General features: G+C 45.5%; 1 protein-coding gene across 3 annotated transcripts; it reads right to left on the bottom strand.

Annotated features, from left to right (window-relative positions):
• Positions 1-1,432: 1,432 nt before the first annotated feature.
• On the bottom strand, positions 1,433-22,464 carry LOC149356048 (uncharacterized). 3 transcript variants are annotated; one of them, XM_089584089.1, is made up of 7 exons: positions 22,215-22,464; positions 20,344-20,599; positions 17,941-18,297; positions 12,480-12,839; positions 6,891-7,268; positions 5,253-5,479; positions 1,433-1,582 (listed from the first exon to the last, which is right to left on the bottom strand). In XM_089584089.1, the coding sequence occupies exons 2-7, from the start codon at positions 20,596-20,598 to the stop codon at positions 1,450-1,452; spliced, it is 1,710 nt and encodes a 569-aa protein (XP_089440215.1). In that variant the 5' UTR covers position 20,599; positions 22,215-22,464; the 3' UTR covers positions 1,433-1,449. The 3 variants fall into 3 exon arrangements, with proteins under 3 accessions (XP_089440215.1, XP_089440216.1, XP_089440214.1); XM_089584090.1 differs by having other exon boundaries at positions 6,891-7,238; positions 22,215-22,463; XM_089584088.1 differs by having other exon boundaries at positions 1,434-1,582; positions 6,891-7,363.
• Positions 22,465-23,833: the final 1,369 nt, after the last annotated feature.

The following is a 23,833-nucleotide window of genomic DNA, read 5'->3' as shown; positions in this document are numbered from 1 at the left end:
AGAAGGGTAAGCAATCCAAATTAACAGAAAATCGCGAGGTTCTTTCCGCCACGGCCGACAGACGCGGAAATGACCGGCCCAACGACGATTTTCGCATGCCCAATTGATCCTTCCGGCGGCACTTCTATTTCAAGAAATCAGAGCGTGGTAGTGCGATTAAATGGTTGAGTTGATGTTGAAAGGTGGACAAGTGTTATCCGTTTGCAGATTATGAAAAAGAAATTTCTTCTTTACAGCAGTCCATTTAGTGTTGAAGACATGCCTCCCCACCAAACGGGCGTGATATTTAATGCTGCAGAAGTGTTTCACATTTTCAAGCACTTCACCTAAGAGACTCGTGGGCTAAGCTGCTACGGCCACAGATTCTTGGACACATATGCTCGACCGCTGTGCTTTGCGGACATCATTACAAGAACAACAACAGTTCAAGCCGGAAAACGCATACTACGAGGGGAAATTTTTTTATTATTTATAATTTATTGTTTATGGGGGCTTAACGTTCCAATGCGAATCAGGCTATGAGGAACGCCGTAGTAAAGGCCTCAAAATTTCGACCACCTGGGGCTGACTGAGGTGCACTGACATCGCACAGTACACGAGCCTCATTGTTTCCACCGAAATGCAGCCGCCGCGCCCGTTACCCATCCAGAGTCTTTCGGGTCAGCAGCCAAGCACGATAACCACTCAGCCACCGCGGCAGCCCCTTATAATTATTATTCTTGAAGGCGCAGTCAAGAACTGAGTAATAAAACAGCTGACGAGTAGTTTCAAGCCAGTGTTCAAGATCACTTGCTAAACGCTGACGACCAGCTGCATAGGCCAAGCGGTGATGCGAACTTTGGTGTTTATGAACTGGCTCACATTGGGCAATGGCCAGCAGCTCTTTCTTTTACACTGGAAACGCAAGCTCAAAAGAGAAATACTGAAGCCATGAATGTGGCGGCGCCATCGTGCTCGGGAGCGAAGTGTCTCAATGAGACCAGCTTGTGAAATGTAAGCATTTTCTTTACTTTGTCGTTTTTCCCTCTTCTGTAGAAATTGGATTCTACGAATGATTGTGGTAGTCTGTATAGCAGTGCTCAAGGCTCTCGGCAAATGGCAACAATATTCTAATGCGGGGAATTTCATAGTCTACTCATACAGTATTTGGGCTCAGTAACCTTAAACCCAGTGGCGACTTTCTGTGAAGAAATTGTGGTAGGTGTAGTTTTCTTTTCCAGTAAAACACTTTCTTGAGAACTTTTTTATCGACAGGTTCGGATTGAAGCTCTCAAAAGCACTTTGATGTGTTATCGTAACCCGGATGGTCTGAAAAAAAAATGGGGTTAAAATATATTGACGCTGTTGTAATAAAACGCCGTTACTATATCTCCCCAATAATCCCTTACATCCTTGAATAAAAGTACAAATGCTGTTATTGCCATACCAAATGCATTTTATTCGCTTAGGTTACCATTGTAAACTCATAGTTTTTAACAAATAAGCAAAATTAATCAACGAAGACCCCCAGAGTACCGCCTTCACCCAAGACGCCAGTCCAAGGCCCGTCGGGAACGCTGAGAATGGCCAGCCCATCCAACTCCTGCGCAGTACACACAAAAGAAAGAAGAGTGCTTCTTTCTGTATTAACTACTCGCCCTACACAGGTCGCAACAGTCGGACAGAGGCCGCTTAGGTTACAAAGGCTCCCGGAAAACCATCAAGAATGGCGCCTGCATAGTTACAGGTACTGTCAATGCCACTGTGGTTACTCAAAGAACATTCTGAAATCCCCTGCAGAAATAACAGCCTGCGCCCCTTGGAACAACCGCCGTAGGCGTTAAGGCTTGCTCCTGATCATTGCTGCTGGCAGGTCGCATTTTTCATCCGCACCAGAAATCATTAGAAAGCTAGATGGCTTGCAAGTGAATTTTACCAAACACTGATCAAAACCTGTTTAGATTCAGGTGGAATGGAAAAGTGTTACCACATTTAACAGAATAAGGAATATCAATACCAATGAAATGAGGATTTATAATTTTAATTTGGCATTGAAAGTCGCATAAAGAGGCTGAAGCAACACTCTGCAATGAAGCAATGCTTACTATTGCTGTATGCCACCATGTGGCTGTATCTCAGTGAAATATGGTCTTTACGTTCTCAGTATATGTGCAGTGTTGTTTTTTTTTGTTTACTGAAATAAGCTCGTTATGCTTTGATATGGTTTAGGCTCTTTTCAATGTGTCCTCCTACGCTGAAAACCTGGCACCCCTTTAACAATGTCGTTGAAGTGCTTGGGGTTGTTACAAGACGATGCCACAGCATTTTGCTTTTTTTGGAGTTGGCAGTATCTTGCATTGTTGCATTCGAAGCGTAACAAGGTTACATGTTACAGTGCACTCTACACAATCCTAAACTGTACAAACAATCAGTGTCTCATGTCTAAGGCCCATCGAAGGCCTCTCAAGTAGACTTGCTGGCGAAAATCCAGTCTTTATGCTGCCACCAATCACGCACACATAATTCATTAAAACTGAGCACACAATAAGGTGACCCGACTGCCACTTACTTCTTCACACAAGATCACCTTTTTTTTAATCCTGCGTTGGTGTCAACAAGGAGTCTCCTTGCAACTGATGCTTCCATGTCAGCTCAAGTCCAGGTCGGAGCTGATGGGACACTTCAGATACTCACGAGGCCTATCAGCATCCACGAATGCGATAGGTGATATGTCGATATCAACAAAAGAGAGATACCAAGTTGCCATTTTGTGATGCTGATGACAATAGGGTGCTGCTGGTGTAGTTTCATTTTTGTACTTGATTCTAACATTCATGTCATTTTTAGATGATCTCTTTTCCGAAAAAAGGTGCGCATTAGAATCAAGCAAATACGGTAGCACTTGTGACAGGCTTATTGGCAATTAAACCACCCTTTCCACTGTTTATTTTGTCCTTCAGCTTGCCAGCATGAAATTTAGATTTGAGGTGTCGGTGTCTACCCTCATCCTGCCTAGAAAGCTTTGGAGCAGTTGATCTGCCACGGTCATCAGCTTAGCTTTTCTTGTACACTTTGCATGGTTCAGCCCCAAAGTGACCCGACCCAGACTTAACCACGTCACTCTCTTCAAGCAGCCAAAACCACAAGACCCAATGGCCTGACCCAGTGACTTAACCACAACAATACAAAAGTTGCTGGCAGTTTAGCATTGCTAAGCAGGGAATATTGAGCGAAAGCAGGTTTTTGCAGGTGGACACCAACACCATGTACATGAAAGCAAGACTGACGTGTCCACTGACCCAGGGAACCAGTTCTGTGCCTTTCCTTTCGTCAAAATCAACCAAGCTCTACAACATTGTTAACACCAGTGCCCCAACTTGTTTTGTTTGGACTTAAAGGGGCCCAGAAACACTATCTTAGTTGACTGTTTTGCCTGTTGATCGCATACAGTAAGTTACAATGGTGCTATTAGCGTCGGTGTACCACATATATTCCGTTTTATAATATTTTAATGTCCTCCAAAAAACACATTCATGGCTCCAATGGTGTCCCCACACAGTGGCGGGTTTTAGCAGCGGATATGACATCACCTGGCGCGAGCTTGATGATGGGACAAACAGTGAATATACTGCAAATTGTGTGAATAAATAGAGAAACATTTTGTCACCTGTCTGCGTTTTAAATTAGATCAACAAAAACAACTTGTTCGTCTTGGATAAAAGTCTTAGATAAAAGCTCTGCAAAGCAAGTAAAATAAAAATACACCACCAGGGGCTCTGGCGTGGAAACGACGCTGCCAGCCTCAGCAAGAACGAGTTACAGAGAGCAGGAAACCGTGGAGTGCAAACTTCCGCGACGTGCTCTGGCAGGCTGTTTTGATTGGTTGCGCCAGGTGCCGTCATTGGGAGAGCGAAACAGGAGTGGGAAGCCCCGCCAAAATCGAGTTGAGGGCAGCGTTTTGTTTGCTTGTATTTTGAAATTTCTTCATTGAATAACTCCCGTTCCTGTGCATCGATTCCTGTAATTCTTTTTAAGTCGGCATCTGTGTGACATCAAGAATCCACCTGAAGTATAGCCGGTATCCCCCTGAGCAGTGTTTCGCAGCCCCTTTAATGCTTAATGCGGTTTTGTTTGGACTTATGCCACATTTGTTGGAGCTACTCACCCTGAACTGAGAAAGTGCTATTGCGTTATGTTTTATCGCACTCCAGACTGATGAAAAGAGCCATGGCTAGCCTTTGCCTAGGGAATGCCTTGCAGAAGAGCTGCCCACATGCAGTGAATGACAGCTTTCACCAGCAAGTCCGCCGCCTTAGTGACGCGGGTTATTCGGCTGACGTGCTGACTGCAGTTGGTGAGTCAATGCTGCAGATAATTAAGAACCATAACCCACATGAATCCGGAAATGCTAGAGTGGAGGGGAAGAAAGTTGAGGCGGTGCCCTATCTTCACGGTGTCTCGCATAGCCTGAAAAAAGTGGCCCAACGGCATGGCAGACGGTAGTCTTCTCTGCGCCTTGTAAGATGTCTAGTTTATGTTCACAGATCGCGCAGGCCAATGAGGGGTGAAGTCCAACAGCTGCACTGTGAAGCATGCCAACAAGTTTGTTGCTTGTTCGACTCGTGTCGTTTACAAGTTACCCCTGTCATGTGGTAGGGTGTACACGGGCCAAACTGGCAGATGTGTTAATGACCAGGCACATGAACATAACAATTTCCTGGAAAATTTTTCTATCAAAATAATCTTCCACGTCATTGCAGGAGTTGTAAAAACTGTGTTCCGGCTTTTAACAACATTTCAGTAATCAGAAAAAGAAAAAAAACAGGGAGGAGAGTGAAATCCTTGAGGCCTACCATATTAGGTTGCAAGGCAGTAGTGACACATGCGTCAGTGCACCGTCTTTGCATCTCACTAGGAAGTTAATTTCCTAAGTAGAAGTGTGCGCGTGCAATTTTGATAGGCAAAATATCTGTCTTTTGTTGTTTGCCAGTTATGGAGCGTGTATCCACTCCTTGGTGATTCACCACATATGTATTTGTTTGTTTTTAAGTGTGTCTGATATGCATGCGTCTTCTGGTGACCTAGGTTGGCCGTTTCTCGATTGAACTTCAGTTGTTAGTCCAGCGTTGTCCTGTGTTCTTCTCCTGGTGTCTCGTACTTTACATGGTTACCTTGTTACTGTTTGGTTTGGTTTTTGAGAAAAGGAAATGGAGCAGTAACTGTGCACGAGCATATACGCCACTTAGAAAGAAGGACCATGGGAAGTAGCATACCCGTGGTCCCGAAGCTGGCTGGTAGAGGGCGCCAGGAACTTGAACTCCCGCAGGCCAACACGCATTCCCTCGCGCATGAAGCGGGCAACAACTGCCTCCAGGATGTCGTCCCGCGACGAGTGCAAGTTGAGCGTGAACGACAGCTTGTCCAGGTTGTCGTCTCTGAATGACACGCAGGTGGCGAACTCGGCGTTGAAGTGCCGCAGCACTCTGTTCTCAAAGTGGACCTGCGGCGGACGCGCAATAAAACAGTGCTGCAGTCTTGAAGCTACTCTAGGCTACCGATGAGCCTGCGGAGAATAACAGGACCGCAAAATGAAAGGGCTGCACAGCGAAAAACACCGGATCAGGGTGTGCCCAAAGCCGTGCAAGAGAATTCGATTCAATTCTTTCTTCTAGAAGCATGCACAATCCTCGAAATGCTATCTGGGCAAAAGGCTGCATAAAAACAGCTTGCATAGGCCCAGGCACCCAGTTTTCAGCATTGGTTTTGATGTTGTAAGAGATACCATCTCTATGGAACACAAAACAAAAAGGTAACACCTTTAAGGAGACGGTAAGCTATGTACGCAGTACACAATAAAACCACCACTTCCATAAGCAAAAGACGTACTTTAAACAGCAAACATTGAAAATTAAACAATAGTAGAAGAAAAGAAAGTAGAAGTAAAAAAATGCTGCACAGCTTGAAACTTGGCAGAAATTAAGCCAAGTGCTGGCTTTAGCACAAATAAAGAACAAGAGAACAATCTTTCAGAAGTATTTAAATATTCACATAAAACTAATAGCTTCGGTAATTAGTTTTCTCCCCAAACCGTAAAACTGGAATGCCATCTAAAGTTGCTCCATCTCCGAGAGTTAAGATTTTTCTCGATCATTACCTGCATGTTCAAGTGAACGAGTATTGTTTTCAATGCATCATTTTCTTCTTTGTTGCATGCCCGCGCCGCCTTCTTTCTACGTTCATACCCAGCTTTACTTTTCCTGCGCGCGCTGCACGCTTTGCCTCACGGCCTGAAGGTCTTCAAAAAGTTGGCTTCTTCTCGCAACACTTTAGCTTGATGGTGAAGCCACCTCAAAGAGCGCCTTCGGTATTTATTTGCCTCGCGATCCTACACTTCGCGCATGCCGTAATGTCATCATTGCACGGGGAGTACATCGCCACGACCAGACGATCTTTACTATGGCCGTTTCTTCGAAAAAGTCACTATAACAAAAAAAAATGTACAGCCGTATAGCTATGGAAGGCAAAATGGGACCGCAGCTTCACTTAACTGTATCCGAGTTTTCACTGTAACCGAGTTCACTATAGGAGGGTGCTACAATTCAGCCAGACGCTCTTTACTAAAGCCATTTCTTCGAAACAATTACTATAAGCAAAAAAAAATGCACAGCCATCTATGGAAGGCGAAATGGGACCACAGCTTCACTTTAGTATATATCCGAGGTTTTACTATAACCGAGTTTACTATAACAGGTTGCTACAATTCAGTTTTAGGGAAAAGACATTTTTCAGACCTTGTCTTTCTGCAGACTAACATATGCATTGATACAGAGCCTGCCGACTAATCCCTGTAATTCCTCGACAGGAACCGTAAGAACTAGCATTAAAAAAAATGACACAGTCAAGCGCCACACCTGTGCAGGACGCAGAATGATTCGCCCTGGCGTGATGAACACGCTCCGAACAAGACAGGTGCCGCGAGCAAGCTGCGGGGGCTTCTCGTCCCGAAAGAGGGCGCAGCAAGCCTCGAACGCCTGCTTGAACAGCACGACATTTCCCGCGTCAATGCTGGACACGATGTGGCTGAGTGCCCGCTCCACCATGGACTGCTCCTTCCTCGACTGCTGTTCGAGCTCCCGCATGAGCGTGCCGAACGCCATCTCGGACATGAGCACCATCTGGTCGAAGGTGATGTGCAGGGTGGCCTTGAAGGCATAGGCGCAGGAGAATGGCAGGATCTTCTGGATGGACTCGCACCGCTTCTGCACAGCCAAGTGTAGCCGAGAGTTGTGCTGCGATCCCCACCACCCTTGACTTGTGGGCCACACAGTGCAAAGAAGGACCTATCACTAGATTCGGGTAGGGAGAAGGCAGGAAGATGGGTTTTCTGAAAATACGAAGAAGTGAAAAAGGGAGGGGAGGGGGGACAACGACAAGTCCTCATGCCGAAACGTTGGCTAAGCACCCTGATGCTCCCCCTCCCCTGTACACTTTGTGTTGTCCACTACTGGACAGTTAAGCATAAACTGCTGTCTACAAAGTGATATTGCAGCTAAAGGATCTATGCAAACTGATCTATGCTGTAACCGGTGTTATCAGACACCATTTAGGTCTCTTATACATGCTGTCTGTCAAGTTGGGGGGGGGAGAGCAAACAGAACTGAGTAACAAATAAACAGAAATGTGTTAAGTGCGAAATGTAAGGAGAGATTGGTCCAACATGACTCCTTCCAAGATCTATGCTCCATTTTTCAACAGATTTCTAGAGCGGTTCTTCTCACTCGCCAATGACCAACCCCACCTTTATCACATCACATACTTGACATTTTTCTCTCTTTCATTTGCTTTTTGTACCATCACTCTTTTCTAAACCCAACATACACCAATATCTCACACACAATACGTTGCCAAGTCTCCAGGTTTTCTCATTCGCTGGCATGCACGTCAGTGTTCACGAAATTTTTATTCAGGCACAGCCCCGTCTGCCCAACTCATTTTTGACAGAAAAGTGGTCTCCCGTAGACTGCGCCTAGTTTACTGGATAAACGCATGCAAGGACCCTGCTTTCTTTCCAGATCAGAGGACCAGTTTTCGGGATGCAGCCCATGTACGCAATGTGCGAAATATATATATATGTATATATATGTATTTTTAAGTAAAAACAACACACCAACCAGGGAATGAGTGGCATTTACTCTACTTGCCTCAGAAAGCGTGCTTTTATCAACTCAGCTCAGCCAGGATATACAGAGTGAAAGAAAGCTCTGTCGGCAAGCACTGCAATTATATAAGAGGGGCCAAATTCACTCTTGCGCTTGGTAGTCACGTCTGCCACTGCGCTGAACGCTGCTCTGGACGCTCACTCTTGTACGAGGGGATGCTGAGAAGTTCCTGGCTTTGCCCCCTTTGACGTCAAATTGAAAAATTAGTTTGGTACCACAAAAATGCATGATGTCTGTTTATGTAACTCTGTAAGAATCAGATGTTTCTGATTTTTATAACTATCTTGAATTTCAGGTAGAACGTGAGATGGCAGAGGCACAAGCAAGTTTCACACCTGTGGAGTTACGGGTCGTGATGAACTTTTTGTTTCTGCAGGGAAAGTCTGCAAAAGACATTCACAGTGAGATGTCACAAACACTACGGCAGAAGCGTCCTTCCTACAGCACTGTCAAATCTTGGGTTCCTCGTTTCAAGGTTGGTCATTTCACTGTTGAAGATGAGTCTCGTAGTGGGTGCCCCACAACCTCAACAGACCCGACAACAAGCGGTTCTGTCCATAAGCTGATTATTGAGGATCGGCGAATATCCGCCAAAAAGATAGCCCAGATACTGGACATCTCCCAGGAACGCGTTGGTTTTATTATTACCAATATCCTAGACATGCGCAAGCTATCAGCGAAGTTGGTGCCGAAATGCTTGAACAGTGAACAGAAGGAGGCTCGAGTTGAGGCATTCAGGCTGTTTTGACCAATTTTGATTCTACAAAACACTTTTTCGATAGATTAGTGACTGAGGATGAAGCATGGCCCCACATTTATTATCCCGAATCCAAGGAACAGTCAAAGGAATGGCACCTCAGTGGGTCCCCGCGGCCGAAGAAATTCTGCGCACAGAAATCGGCCAAAAAAGTCATGGCGTCAATTTTCTGGGATAAAGATGGTGTGGTGTCGGTGGACTACCTATCTCAGGGCTGTAGTATAAGTGGGTTATATTACGCTGGCCTCCTTGACAAGCTGATAGAGGAAATTAGACGAAACGCCGGGGAAAGCTGAACAAAGGAATCCTTTTGTTGCAGGACAATGCACCTCCGCACACGTCCAAATTTGTGGCTGTCAAACTGAAAGCCCTCAGTTTCCAATTGGTCCACCATACCCCCTATTCACCTGACCTGGCTCCTTCTGACTACCATCTGTTCCCCAACTTGAAGAAACATCTGAAGGGTCGTCATTTGGACGACACTGCTGACGTCAAACTTGCTGCTGAAAGCTGGTTTGACGACTTATCACATAATTTTTTTTTAAATAGACTAGAAAAGCTGAAAGAACGATGCAACAAGCGCATATCAGACTCAGGGGGCAATATGTTGAATAAATGTGCACTGTCAAAACTCTGACTACATTCTTTCTGTGCAAAGCCAGGAACCTCGTACTCGTGGCACGTGATGCATCGCCTGCCACGTGATGCACCACCTGCCACGAGTGCAAGAGCGAGCGTCCAGAGCGGCGGAGGTGACTGCCAAGTGTGAGAGCGAATCACGTGACACATCACATCCCACAAGTGGCGAGGAGGAACGGCTGAAAAGCAGCCGGCGCAGCGGTGGACGTGACTGCCAAGAGCGCAGCTGCGGCATAGGCGAGTCACATGGCATGACATCATAGTCACATGCATGCACCTCCCATCAGAGGTCAAATCTCAGAGCCAGATGACCTTCAGGCTCAGCATGGGAGTAGTAGAGCTTTTCCCTCTAAAAGGTTCCACAAGCAGTTATAAAGTGGCGATTGCTTTGAAGAGCAGCAGACTTACTGTCAAACCCGCCGACTCCTTGCTGAGCCGCTGGTAATTAAGAGGGTTGTGGCTTTTGTCGGCATTAAGTCTTCACCAGAAGTGCCTGGACCGCTTTGTGGCTTTGGTTTATGTCTGTCTGCCGTTTCTCGTATTCTTCCTTTCTCTTAAAAGCCTAGCCGTTGTGCGGGTGCACAACTTCTCTATACCTCTTTGTTTCTTTACAACGCTTGCACGGCAGCGAAAAAAGCGTGTGTGCCACCATGTGTTTGGTGCAGACACTCTCTGACAATAAAAGCTACAACCTTCGTCTTTTTGTGCGCACGCTCAAATCCAAAACTACCGAACTGTTTGCTGCTCAGTTTGCGGTTAGTCAGCCGGGCCCCGCACGTGAGGGCACCGTTTTATTGCCAGTTCTCTCCTTCGCCTCCCACTGCTCGTTTCGCGACTATATCATAATACGTTCATTGCTTTGAGCTGTGCACCGCCACCATGCCATCCTGCGGGGGGACTATGAAACACCGGGCGGGGCAGGAGGCAGTATGCGCCTTACATTTCGAGTAATTTTTTTTTCTTTTTTTTTGGCCAATGATGGGCGCGAGATGGGGAGGGGGTCTAAGAATAGGTGGCAATGTACAGCATATATTATTGCTTACAATAAACTCTGACACATCCCCAATCGAGAACCTTAGTTTGAAATCCTCGGAACCGAAACAAATTACCAAGAAAGGCTCTTACTTGACTCCTGGCACATTCCAACTACCCCGAACAGCATTGACCACACAAAAGGAAGCCTGCCCGTAGTATATAGACAGGAACTCCGCTCTGTAGCTCAGAGAAGCCAAGTCACCATTGACTGCCTCCGCACATTCTGACGTGACTGACAGCCTTAACTCCACCACCCCTCCCCTGCGCCTTTCGCATGACCATTTTTTTTTACCTCCGGCTCTCCGCCATGCATACTTAAAGACGCTAGCTACTGCCTCCAGTCACCCCTGAAGAAAGAGCCGAGAAGGCTCCAAACATTGGGTTTCAAATTAAAGTTTTTGGTTGGAGATGTATCAGAGTTTACTTATAATGAAGCCATCAAACCCAACCAGACACGCAAATCTGTCAACATGTTTAGTTTTTAGTATATACAGTACGTTATGACCTTTGCAGTTTTTTTTGAGTGTCACAAAAATTTGAGCGTAATTTGCACACCCCCTTTTTTGAAACCTTAAGGGGGGAGCCTGGTCTTGAAAAGAAAATTTTACTAATCTAGCCATAGTTATGAAATTTTCAGGGCACATGTATTTTTGTGAGCTCATTCTAGATATGTCTTTTAGTTTCATATAGAACAATTCCTTGAGCACTTCTGCACCTTTTATGCAAGTATTTTGCGAACAGTTTTGAAGAAAATTTGCTGTCGGAAACTTGCTGAAATGTATGCCATTGGGTTCTCTTGATACCAAGGGATGGAATAAGGGTAAAATTGTCTTCCTGCCTATCATAGAACCTAAGTTATAGGGTATTGAAGTTGTCGCTTCAGAAATGAAAAGAAAAGTGTGTATTCCTGTTTCTGAAGTGGCAGCTTCAGTACCCTACAACTCAAGTTCTATGATAGCCAGGAAGTCAATTAACCCTCAGTCAATTTTACCCTTACTGCATTTCTTGGAGTCAAGAGAACCCAATGGCATACATTTCAGAAAGTTCCCCGCAAGAAATTTTTTTCGAAGCTTTTCAAAAATACATGCATAAAAATTACATAAGTGCTCGAGGAATTGCTTTACATAAAATTAAATGACATATTTAGAATCGGCACACAAAAATACATAATCCCTAAAGATTTCTTAACTGTGACTTCATTAATGTTTTTTTTCAAGACCAGTCTCCCCTCTTAATATAAAGAAAAAACACGCAAATTATGCGACTAAATATGGTACGTGGTGATCCATGTATACTGAAATTTTATTGCAAAAGCAATACTACTTTCACTTTCAGCTCCGCGCGTGGTGAGGCCGCGGTAGCTACCATTGACCTTGAGCGGCGCGGCTAGCGGTGTGACGTCACAGCTGCAAGAGCAGGGCTCCAACTTGTGCCGTCGCGAGGCGAGGCCGCGCGTGGTGGCTGCTGCCTAACTCCTGCGCCCGCCGCGCACGGCGCGCCTTTCAGCGCTCTTCATCACACACCGGGATAACGGTAATCTACACACGACCACTTCAGCGTTGCATTAGATTGGATTGGATTACATTGGATTTGATTGCATTGGATTGGATTGGATTGGATTTCAATGGACTGGATTGGATTGTATAACCGATGCATCACCACAAGTCTAACCACAAGCACCACCACCAGCTACACTACCAGCTGAACCATGGCGTAGCTACGGATATTGCTTTCGCAATTACCGGGCTTAACCAAGCTAAGCCACAGCCATTTTTTTTACAATCAAAAGAAAAACCATGGCACCAAAAAGCATGGTGCCTGCAAGTCCTTTCCATTCGCGCTGACCATACCTGGATCTCGACGGTCCTGCACCTGGCAGTCACATTGGGGCAGTGGGTATGGACCGCAGCGTAGCAAAAGAGGGTGCCGTGGGTGCAGCGCTGGGAGAGCCGCCCAACCACCCGCCATGCCAGGGAGTGGTCCCGGATGACCAGCTTGAGGATGAGGCCTCCGCACAGCGAGGTACCCTCCACACAGCCACCGAGACACTTACAGCCTAGGCTGAGGTAGCGTTCCCACCGAAGCGGAGCCGCTGCCGCTGCTGTGCCGGGCTTCGCATGATATTCGTTCACTACCTCCCCCATCAACATGGCTGGTATCTTTAGGTGGAGGAACAACTCCACCAAGCGCTTCTTGACGTTGATCAGCACCTGGCGGGTCGGTTCAAATTAAAGAGATTACACTGCATTTACCAACAGGCATTGAGATAAAATTTCCAAGAACACGGACACTACTAAAGCATTTCCTGTTGCTTCAATATTCAGTATTCAATATTGTAATAAGGGAGTAATTACTCATTGACATCCACCCGAGCGCAGCCATACGGCTACAAAGGAAACCTATGCAGCTTGCTCAGAAACTTCGTAGTTAAAGGAAAAATTTGTCCTGGTCCGGGGTTCGAACCCGGGACCTCCGCTTCACCGGAGCACTCGCTCTACCAATTGAGCTAACCGGGACGGCAAGCTTACGGTAGGGCGAGAGCGAATTGATGAATAACTTGAAATGGGAACTGTGTTGGTCAAAAATTTTGGCCAACACAGTTCCCACTTCAAGTTATTGATCAATTCGCTCTTGCCCTACCATAAGCTTGCCGTCCCGGTTAGCTCAATTGGTACAGCGACTGCTCCGGTGAAGCGGTGGTCCCGGGTTCGAACCCCGGACCAGGACGAATTTTTCTTTAATTGCGGAGTTTCTGAGAAAGCTGCAAAGCTTTCCTTTGCAGCCGTATGGCTGCGCTCGGGTGGATGTCAATCAGTAATTACTCCCTTATCACGAATCTACTCTGCCTTGGGGGATACCCCTAAACATTTGACCAGTATTCAGTATTCAACTCGCATTAAAGCTACTGCCAGTTAGTGGGGGGTACTACAACATTCACTAACCTTGAACACATTCATTTAAAGGGGGAAGCTGGTCTTAGAAAAAAATCATTTTTGTTAATGAAGCCACAATAATGGCATCTTGAAGAATCATGTACTTTTGCATGCTGATTCCAAATATGTAATTTAATTTTATGTAAAACAAGTCCTTGCGCACTTATATAATATGTTATTTAACTTTTTGCCAAGAGCTTTCAATAAAATTTGCTGCAGGAAACTTGCTAGGACGCATGCCATTGGCTTGTCTTGACATCAGACTATACAATAAGGGCAAAATTATTATCCTGCCTATCGTAGAAGTCAAGTTGCAGGGTTTTGAATTTGCCACTTCACAAACGGGAAGAAACTGATGATTTCAAAATCCTATAACTCACTTTCTATAACAGTCAGGATGATAATTTTACCCTTATTGCACAGTTTGACGTTAAGAGAAACCAATGGCATGCAATCTAACAAGTTCCCTGCAGCAGAATTTCTTTGAAACTATCACCAAAAGATACCTAACATATTGCATAAGTGCACAAGGACTTGTTGTAGATAAAATTAAATTACATATTTGTAATCAGCATGCAAAAATGCATGTTCCCTTAAGATTTTATAGTTGTGACTTCCTTAATAAAAATTTATTTCAAAGACCCTCTTCCCCCCTTAATGCAAAAATATCTCCGAAATACATATATTTAATTCACCGTCCCGACATCCAGGTGCAACTTTCTTTCGTCGTTCCAGAGTCATTAAAGCACATAATCATTGTATCGCCTTAGTGTCACTTTCAAAACAGAAATCAAGAATAATATAACAAATCTTAACAATTTAGCAGAACTAAAGAAAAAAGAATCGGTGTATCCAACAAACATGGCGAAGAATGGACAGTACCGACACCCCGACTAAATCTTGTTAAAGAATGCTCTAATGCACTCTTCCATCTCTTCTAAATAGGTATATCCACATTAATTTCGATTTGTTTTCCTGTTCACACCGAGAACTTCATAATTTGTTTTTTAATAACGTGGTTTAAGTTTCCTTATGTATACATATTGCTGTTTTGAGCATTCTTTGGTGTTTCCTTGATGTGCTTGTTTTTAAAATTGTATAAACTCTCATGCTGCCTCCCTGCCAATCATTAGGATCGCGGACTCGTCAAACTGCTTAAGGGCAGCAATTTCTATGATTACTCCATCTGTATTGTTAGATGGGAAACAAACTTTGAAACTTATTCAGCGAGCATTTTCACTGTGAATAATGCAGATTGGTTACCTTGTATTTAGTGTGGCTAGTCACTGTTAATGTGTACGGTTCTACTGGTGTTTCCTTTTCGCATGACGTGATCAGACTGTTTGCTCAGGACGGCCCCGATGGAGTTCGCACTCCTGGGTGTTCTCCTTCCATGAATGGCAGCTTAGCAGTTGACTTGCTCCCTTCCGAAGTTTTTGGTCTTAAATTGAACTCCATCACCGAAGAGTATAAAATTCTTTACATCTACAGGCCTAAAAACGCCTAGCCCCCCATGTAAGAGGTTCTAATATTGTTCACTGACCATGCTGCTGCTTCTGTATACACCCTTTCCACCATAACTTTATCCTCCAGTGCAATGTACAGTGAATGTGTTTTCTGTTGAACACACTAAATAATTTTATCATTACTCATTATTATCAGTTGCCCACGAACAGCAAAAGGCTCAACACAATGGTACCTGCAATGAAGAATACAGGAAATGACAAATAGAAAATAGGGGGGCCACAAATAACGAAGGAAAGCCAAAACAGCGTTAGAAGCCTTAAGATCTATGCTGCAGCAAGCCCCTTCATTCACTCAAGTCCACATAGTACCTAGAAATGTTGATTAGGCCTAAGGTTTTTCACGTTGGACTATAAACACCAATAGCTACAATGTGTATGTCACCAGTTGTACCTCAAAAGGTTTTTGTGAATATCTCCAGACATGGCACGTCAAAACTCAAAAAACAAAATGCCTGCAGGTCACGCAGCAAACCACCACCTTCATCATCATCATCAGCCTGACTACGCCCACTGCAGGGCAAAGGCCTCTCCCATGTCTCTCCAATTAACCCTGTCCTTTTCTAGTAGCGGCAACCATATCCCTGCAAACTTCTTAATCTCACCTGCCCACCTTACTTTCTGCCGCCCCCTGCTACGCTTGCCTTCCCTTGGAATCCACTCCGTCACCCTTAAGGACCACCAGTCATCTTGCCTTCGCATTACATGCCCTGCCCAAGCCCATTTCTTCCTCTTGATTTCAACTTGGATGTCATTAACCCGCGTTTGTTCTCTCACCCACTCCGCCCACTTCCGATCTCTTAACGTTACACCTACTATCATTTATCTTTCCGTAGCTCGCTGCGTTGTCCTTAGCTTGAGCTGAACCCTTCTCGTTAGCCTCCACGGTTCTGCCCCATAGGTGAGTACCGGTAAGATACCAGCAAGAAACCGGTAAGATAAGGCAGCAAACCATACCATGGAACAACAAGCAAGTCTGTGATAGTCGGCCTCGATGTGCACTCCAAGCATCCTCTCTCTGCTGCTCTGTGCATCGAGCAATTCCTGTACCAGCTTTGCATAACCTGACAATAGAGTCCATTACCCAGGCAACTGGGCAGGTCCAAAGAGGGGGATGTGTGGAAAAAAAGCAAGAGCCTCTGGCCTCTCCCCCCCCCCTAGGTTAGCAGCAAGCATTGTTCGAGCTATCACTTAGAAGGCAGTTGTGACCACACAATCTAATTACAGAATGTTGTTTCTTGCTCTTCCATATCCACCAACAACATGCAGAATGTTTGTCTGGGTGCGTTCTTGTGCTTTTTCCTGTTTGCGTGCTGTCCCCAATTTCATCAGCTAGATGCACCCACTTCAGCGATGAAGCGTCTAATCGAAGCACACACTTAGAGTCAAAAAAGCAGGCCGTTTAAGTGTTTCGTTGAAAGAGAGCCATTATTGAGCCAGAAGAGCAATGAAGCTCTATTTCTGGTTATGGTGCTCGGCTACTGACCCGAAAGAGGTGGGTTCGATCCCGGCCGCGGCGGTCGAATTTCTTTGGAGGAGAAATTCTAGAGGCCTGTGTACTGTGCGATGTCAGTGCACGTTAAAGAACCCCGGGTGGTCGAAATTTCCGGAGCCCTTCACTACGGCGTCTCTCATAGCCTGAGTCGCTTTGGGACGTTAAACCCCATAAACCAACCGACCAACCTAACTGCGGGAAAAGGGGTGCTGCTTTTATTACAAGTTAAGAGCTCAGTCAGCATGGTAAAATTTGCACTGCAAAGTAAAGATAAGACTTATTTTTAAAATGTATGACCAGAACAATGAAAATTTCTGTACTTTGCTTACTTATTTCCACAAGGTTTTAACTATAAATTTTTCTCTGTTCTTGGGGCTTTGAGTTAACAAAAAGCAGTAGACAGCTTAGCATGGCTAAGAGCGGAATAATGTGCAGTAACACTCTTTATAGTGGGCACTTAAGGTCCTAACGTGCTAAAGGCACTTGGCCTAAAAAACTGCCAAAAGGCCTTTGGCCTAAAGCTGGACAAAGGCCTTTAGCCAGAATGGCCTTTGATGAAGAGACCTATACCACAAAGGTATTTACCCTGAAAGCATTTACCTTGAAGACCTTCACCGAAGTCAATAGTACTATTGCACTAAAAGGTTTAGTGTACACTCTAGCTTACATCATGTAGAACTTCCCTGCATAAAGAATGAGAAACGAAAAGCTACTTTGTAGCACTAGGCTCTATCACCAATATATTTATTAACGATGATCGCTTGTTAATTAAAAGATGTCCAATTTGCAATAAAAGCAGCATCTACATTTTGCATATTTGCGAAGTCCTACCTTGGTTCTTTAAAATGCCGCAGACATAATGCAACATCGGCAGACCAGAGAGACTGTGGATAGGACACGAAAAACTCATCCTGTCAAGGACACAGCGGGCATGCTGCAACATGGTGTGCACACAACGCTGCAAGCTGAAATCCTGTCATCGGATGGTTTTCTGTTAATTGTTACTAATAAACAAAGGCAATTCTGCAAACATGTCTGCGGAAGACTACCTAACTGTGCATAAGTGGTAGGTAATTTCTACTGTGCCCGTTGCCCTTGTTTACAGTTATGTAACAGCTATATCTAATGAGAGCAGGCATAGAAGATAAGTATAGTATTCTAATATATGTAGACTTGGAGTTACTTGTTCCTTGGATATTTTGTACATTGCATGCATTCTGTCATCTGCAATAACGTACTGCATTGAGTTGAATCTGTTACTAGCCTGCTAGCTAACCACACGACCAGTGCTCATGCATGTTTTCTCCTGTCCAAAAATAATAAAAGAAAAGACCGCACATGCCCTGGAGAATCCACGCACCTTGAGGATGTTGGCGTATGGCACCACAAATCGGTACTCCGCAACTCGCTGTGGACAGGCACTGTGGTGGTTGAGGTGGAGGTCAACATGTAGGGACCGCTGGTCGTGTTGGAAGGTTGCACCTATGTGGTAGTTGCGGTGGTCTTTCACCTTCCGCCTTGAAAAGAGCTGGTGCTCGACAAATGTCTCCAGTCCCACCAGCGTGCCGAACGAGACGGAGAACAAGGCGACATCTCGGTCGACCGGGTGGGTGGCCAGTGGAAAGGCGTCAACGGGGCTGGGCATCAACCACTGGAAAAGCCCCCTACCGTCCTGCTCCATGTTTTCCCTGCCTGCTTTACACCATGCCTGGCCCACCTGTGCGGCAATGTGGAAACAACCATGACCATCACATGCCAGATTATGTAACATCACACGACAGGGATTGTGCAAAATCACACGACAGATATTGCGCAACATCACACCTCCTAGGTTGCTTGCAGTTGGCCAAGCATAATGAATGCTGCGCATGCCGTGCTTTGGCTGCCACCCTAGGTTCTAGCGTGTGTGTATGATTAGTGTGGTTAATCTGTGACAGTACGATTAGTAAAAAAATAGTGGTTGAAGGAACGGTGGGAGAGGATTAAGGCATGCTTATGTGCCTGGGGAAACCAAAAAGCACTCCAAGTAACCCAGGGTTTCTTAGGGACATCACACGACAGATATTGTGCAACGTCACACCTCCAAGCTTGTGAAACTTGCCAAAACTAAGCGCGTAATCATCGCTGCAAGCCCATGGACCATCTGCCATCCTTCCCGTTTTACCCCACCGCGGTGGCTCAGTGGTTACGGCGCTCGGCTGCTGACCCGAAAGACGCGGGTTCGATCCCGGTCGCGGCGGCTGAATTTCGATGGAGGCGAAATTCTAGAGGCCCGTCTACTGGGCGATGTCAGTGCACGTTAAAGAACCCCAGGTGGTCGAAATTTCCGGAGCCCTTCACTACGCTGTCCCTCATAGCCTGAGTCGCTCTGGGGCGTTAAGCCCCAATAAACCAATAAACCATCCTTCCCGTCATCACCACGTGAGGTTGTTTACTCCAAAGAACCACGTGATCGTGCCAGGAACATGAGCACATATAGGCATGTTCAGTATACCTGGGTATTCAAACTGGGTTCCTAAGAAACCCTGGTTTACTCTGAGTGGTTTTTTAGTTTTTAGTTTCTCCAAGCACGTAAGCATGCCTTAATCCTCTCCCACAGTTCCTTCAACCACTTTATTTTTTTACTAATCATACTGCCACAGACTAACCACACTAATCATACACACGCTAGAACCTAGGGTGGCAGCCAAAGCACAGCATGTACAACATTCATTATGCTTGGCCAACTGCAAGCAGTCATGCACAGAGTCTCTTAATGCAGTTCCATTTTTTTTTCTTGACAATGAGATTTACAAGAGCACACTCCTCCCACACAAACAACCCATTATATATTTTTTTTTTTGGGGGGGGGGGGAATATACACTCCCAAGCACGCTATCTTTTTGTGCAAGAAAGCTGTTCAACGGTAGCATTTCATGGCATGTTGTAATGGAAGTAACCCTGATGCAATGACAGTCATGAGGGATGGCAAGAAACTGGCCTACATATTGAAAGGGGCTTAGAGCTCCACTGCGAGATATGCAGTGTTCTGTGCATGCACATTCGTTGCCCGCAGAGTCGCTGCGTATGCTAGCTCACTGCATACGCCCAACTCAAAGTGTCTATTATCACTGGCACCCGCCCAAGCGCAGCCGTACTGCTACAAAGGAAATGTATACAGCTTCCACAGAGACTTCGTAGGTCCAGGATGAACTTTTCTTTAACTAAGCAGTTTCTTCGGAAGCATTACAGCTTTCCTCTGTACCTACTGAGACTGGGGAGTGCTAGGTTCAAGACAAGGGAACAACACAAGACACGAGCGATTGTTTTTAGCTGGTCAGATCTAAAATTCATGACTTGCGAGGATAGCTTGTATCTTGCATGGTTTTCGATTGCTCGGCTATCTTGGCTGGTTTTAACGCTTTTATGTTTGTGTGTCCCATGACAAGATATGTATAAATTTATGCCATGTCGAAAATAAACTCAGTTGTAAGTAAAAAAAATTGCGCTCGTGTCTGTTGTTCCTTTGTGTGTGTTGTTCCCTTGTATAGAACCTAGCGCTCCCCAGTCTCAGTATGCACGACCAGCTAGCGCCCTACAAAGCTTTACTGACCTCTGTACCTGTATGGCTGGGCTTGTGTGGATGCCAATGAGTAATTACTCCCCTTCTACTAATTTTTCTGCCCCTCCTGTCCAAGACCTTGTACAACACCAGTAGCATGTAATAAATGAATGAAAATAAAATAAGCCATATGTGCAGGCCAACTCGGAACCATGCCCCTACCTGCTGGTACTTGTAAGACAGGTTGAACCACAGAGTGGCTGACCACTCAATCGTGCAGTCCACCTGGTATATGGCCTCTTCATAGAGGTTCTTGACGGGTTTCCTGTACACTTCGCTGAGCACAAACGACGCATCGGAGTCCAGGAGAGGCGCCTGCTTTGCAAAGAAGGCTCGGTAGGCAGCGAGCCGCCAGTCATGACTGTGCTCATTCTCCGCGATCAGCCACGACAGCTGAAACTTCAGCTGGGAACGCATTCTGCACACGCAACAACAAATCACATGGGGCAGACCTCAGTGTAAGCAGCAACATCAAACTTGTTATTAAAACGCCTGAAGGGCCGTTGCAGCAAGATTGAAGTTTGCCTGTATCGACAGATTACCACACTATAAAACGTTTACCTGTCTATGTACAGCGTCAATCACACTTAGAGGGAGCACGGCTCCTCGTGTGCGCAGCCACGTGGAGCCATGTTGCCTCTAAGTGTGATTGACCGTGTATATACGAGATAGGGGGGTGGCGAGATTCTGGCATTGTGAAAATTTATTGTCGCATTGTGTGCACGATCGTTAGGGTGCATTATAAACATGCCCAATGTATTTGCCTTTACAAGGGCTCATCTATCATCATTTTCTGTCTGCACTGCAAAGGACTGGACTGACTTGCCCAATGCCGTCGTACTTCATTCGAGACTTATCATCACTCAGATCATCCATCGAATCAACCATGTGCCCAGAACTCGTCTCATGTAATACCCCTTTAATTGGGCCTTTGAGGATGTAATACTAGAATAAGTAAGTGTGCTGGCTGTTTCTAAACAGGAGGACTCACATCCAGACATATTTTGAAAGAGATATTTTGTATATATATTATGTAGATATGAAAAACACTTATTTTAAAACACGTGTAAGCAAGTGCTTGCACACTTGCCACTTACGCTTGCACAGGTGGTTCCTTGTCGAACCAGATCGCGCCTGCCTCTCCCACGAGCGTTCGATTTCACACACTAGCACACGGATTTTCGCCTCTCCCAAGAGGGCGCTACATCTTTCGAAAACGGCGGATTTCTTTCCCAAAGCCAAGTACTCGTAAACGTTTCATGCGAGAAGTGACACATAGCAACTTCGAATATGCGAAAAAAAAAATTATTCGCTTTTATGAAAAAGGCAAAAATGCGCAGCGACACCGGCTGGTCTGTACTGCTTTTCCGCAACTGCATTCCCCGCCTGTAATCATATGGGCGATATGGGCCGTGAGACTCATCTGAAACACTCGGGTGAGCCACAATAAAAGGCCGTAACTTATAACGGAATACACCCTAAAAACTGCAAATCAGCCCCAGATTTGCCATGCCTCTAAACTAGATCGAACGTCCGCTAGTTCGTACAATCGAACTAAAAATATCGATGTCGCTAACCTAACCAGCGCTCACGCAAAGACGCAGTTTGACAGAAGAGCAGACGACGAACAGCTCTGAAAATGCATGCGATCGGGCTGCACGGGTCCTCACTACAACAGCAGCAACAGTTAAGAACATCCTCGAGTAGCCAGAACTGAGCCACGTCAGTTACATGTGAACGCTTGAAAGCTGTATCAAATGAATGAACACAGCTGTCATATCAGTAGCGCGACCGGTGCGGCATGACAAAGCATGCTGTGCCGACTGCATCGGGTAAGCATAAAAATCGGGAGGCCCGAAACGTTCGGCAGCTAGGCGGCAGCAGAACGAACGCGACGGTGTGTGCGAATATGTGTCACCCTGTAACCGTCATCAAGGAAAGCATTGCAAGACCGCGCGCAACGAGACGATTAACAAGCTAACAATTCATTACAGTCTGCTTATTATGCGAGAAATAAACCCGCCGTGCCTTACCTTTAGAGTTCACCACGGCATGGCACCCACTGCTGTCGCCGTCTTTGTGGCAGATCGAACGCGAGCACGCGCAGCCACGATAGCGCGTTCCACTGCCACGACTACCGCGGTGCACGCGCCGGCGGCGACTGATTGATGCAACCGTTTGCTGATCTACGCAGAGCCACCAAGAATATTACAGTTAAGATACCCATAGGGTTCATGCATAAAAAAACGGTGGTTCAAGTTGGCCAAAATTTAGGTTTACGGATTGCAGCGACACTACCAATGGCGCAAACTGTGTTTCTGTTTCAAAGTTATAAATTATTAGTAAACAAACAACCTTCTGGCAAAAAAAAATTAATGAAACAGATCCTCAAAAGGTAAGTTAGGAAGTACAAGAAGAAAAAAACTGCTTTCAAAACATAATAACGTTATCAAGTAACAGCTTTTATTTTTCACTTCTAGATAGCGCTGCCATCCGTAAACACTAGTGACTGTAGTTTTGGGAGAACCGCAAAATGGATTAAGACAAATAAAGATGGACAGCTTGATTTTACACAGTGCATCGAAATAGCTGCTAGAACGACCGCTGTGGATGGCATTATTAGACATCGAAGGGGCTTGTGACAATGTAAAGCTCGCCCTGTTATTGCAAATAGGGTGTGAGCTGTGACACAATGTGTTTATTAAAGAAGTTACAAGGAAAGCAACATGTGCCCCTGTGCGCCTTGGTTTCTGTGGCTGTTGGCTTCTCTCATATTTATAACGAGCCCCTCATTCCCCTTCTCTTGTTTGCTTAATTGCTTAGCGAGGGCCTCGGTTCTGGCAGCCTTGACGCCATAGGAAGCATAAGAGAGTTCTCACACAGCTTCCACCCTCGCCGTTCGATGGCGTTCTACATCACACCAGTGGTAACTCAGGACGTACTACGTCCGCCGCTTACGAACGTGGGTGGCGCTGATGAACACTCTCAAGGTTAGGTTATTTGTAAACATAAATAACCCCGAAAGCAGAAGATTTGACAGCCGTCGCCGTAGCTCAGAGGTAGAGCACCGGGCGCGTAATTCGGAGGTCATGGGTTCGGATCCCACCGGCGGCATGTGGTTGTTTTTTCTTCTGCTTTTCTAATGAATTACCTTTAAGCGATAACATATTAAGTAATATTCTAAATTGATCAACACCACAAAATAAATAAACAAATTAAAAAAAAGCCCCTGTGCCTCTTGGTTTCTGTGGCTATTGGCTTCTCTCATAGCTTTGAATAGGCAGAATATTGAAGATGCAGGAATAGTCGATTGAATAGGGACTTATACTAGGATATATATGTCCTTTATCGCCACTCCTATTTATACTCTACATCAGAGAGACTGAACGGAAGATCGAAACGAGCGGGTTAGGGTTTACTGTGTCGTGGCGGCGAAGGGGCCAACTGGAGACAAGTTGCATGATATCCTATGACATCGTTCTTCTAGCGGACGGCGCAAGAGGCCTTCGAGATAGGAAGACCCTTGCGTAAATGAGGCGGAGGGCTCATTTCCGCAAATGGGACTGAGATTTCAGGCTACAAAACTTACAAGTACCTTTGTATATGTAACTAAATGACGGCAGCGAGACGAAAAAGAGGAAATTATAAAAGC

The sequence above is a fragment of the Amblyomma mixtum genome, chromosome 3 (assembly GCF_055824585.1).
Source record: "Amblyomma mixtum isolate Tamu chromosome 3, ASM5582458v1, whole genome shotgun sequence".
NCBI lineage: Eukaryota > Metazoa > Arthropoda > Arachnida > Ixodida > Ixodidae > Amblyomma > Amblyomma mixtum.
This window is presented reverse-complemented; position numbering and strand designations above follow the sequence as displayed.

Bases quoted from the DNA above. Each gene is read 5' to 3' on its own strand.
- LOC149356048 (XM_089584088.1), bottom strand. From the start codon at position 20,598: ATGCGTTCCCAGCTGAAGTTTCAGCTGTCGTGGCTGATCGCGGAGAAT. The intron at 12,840-17,940 runs GTGCGTGGATTC...CCGACCCGCCAG, and splicing joins CATACGCCAACATCCTCAAG to GTGCTGATCAACGTCAAGAA. The intron at 1,583-5,252 runs GTATGCTACTTC...TGTACTGCGCAG, and splicing joins AGCCAGCTTCGGGACCACGG to GAGTTGGATGGGCTGGCCAT.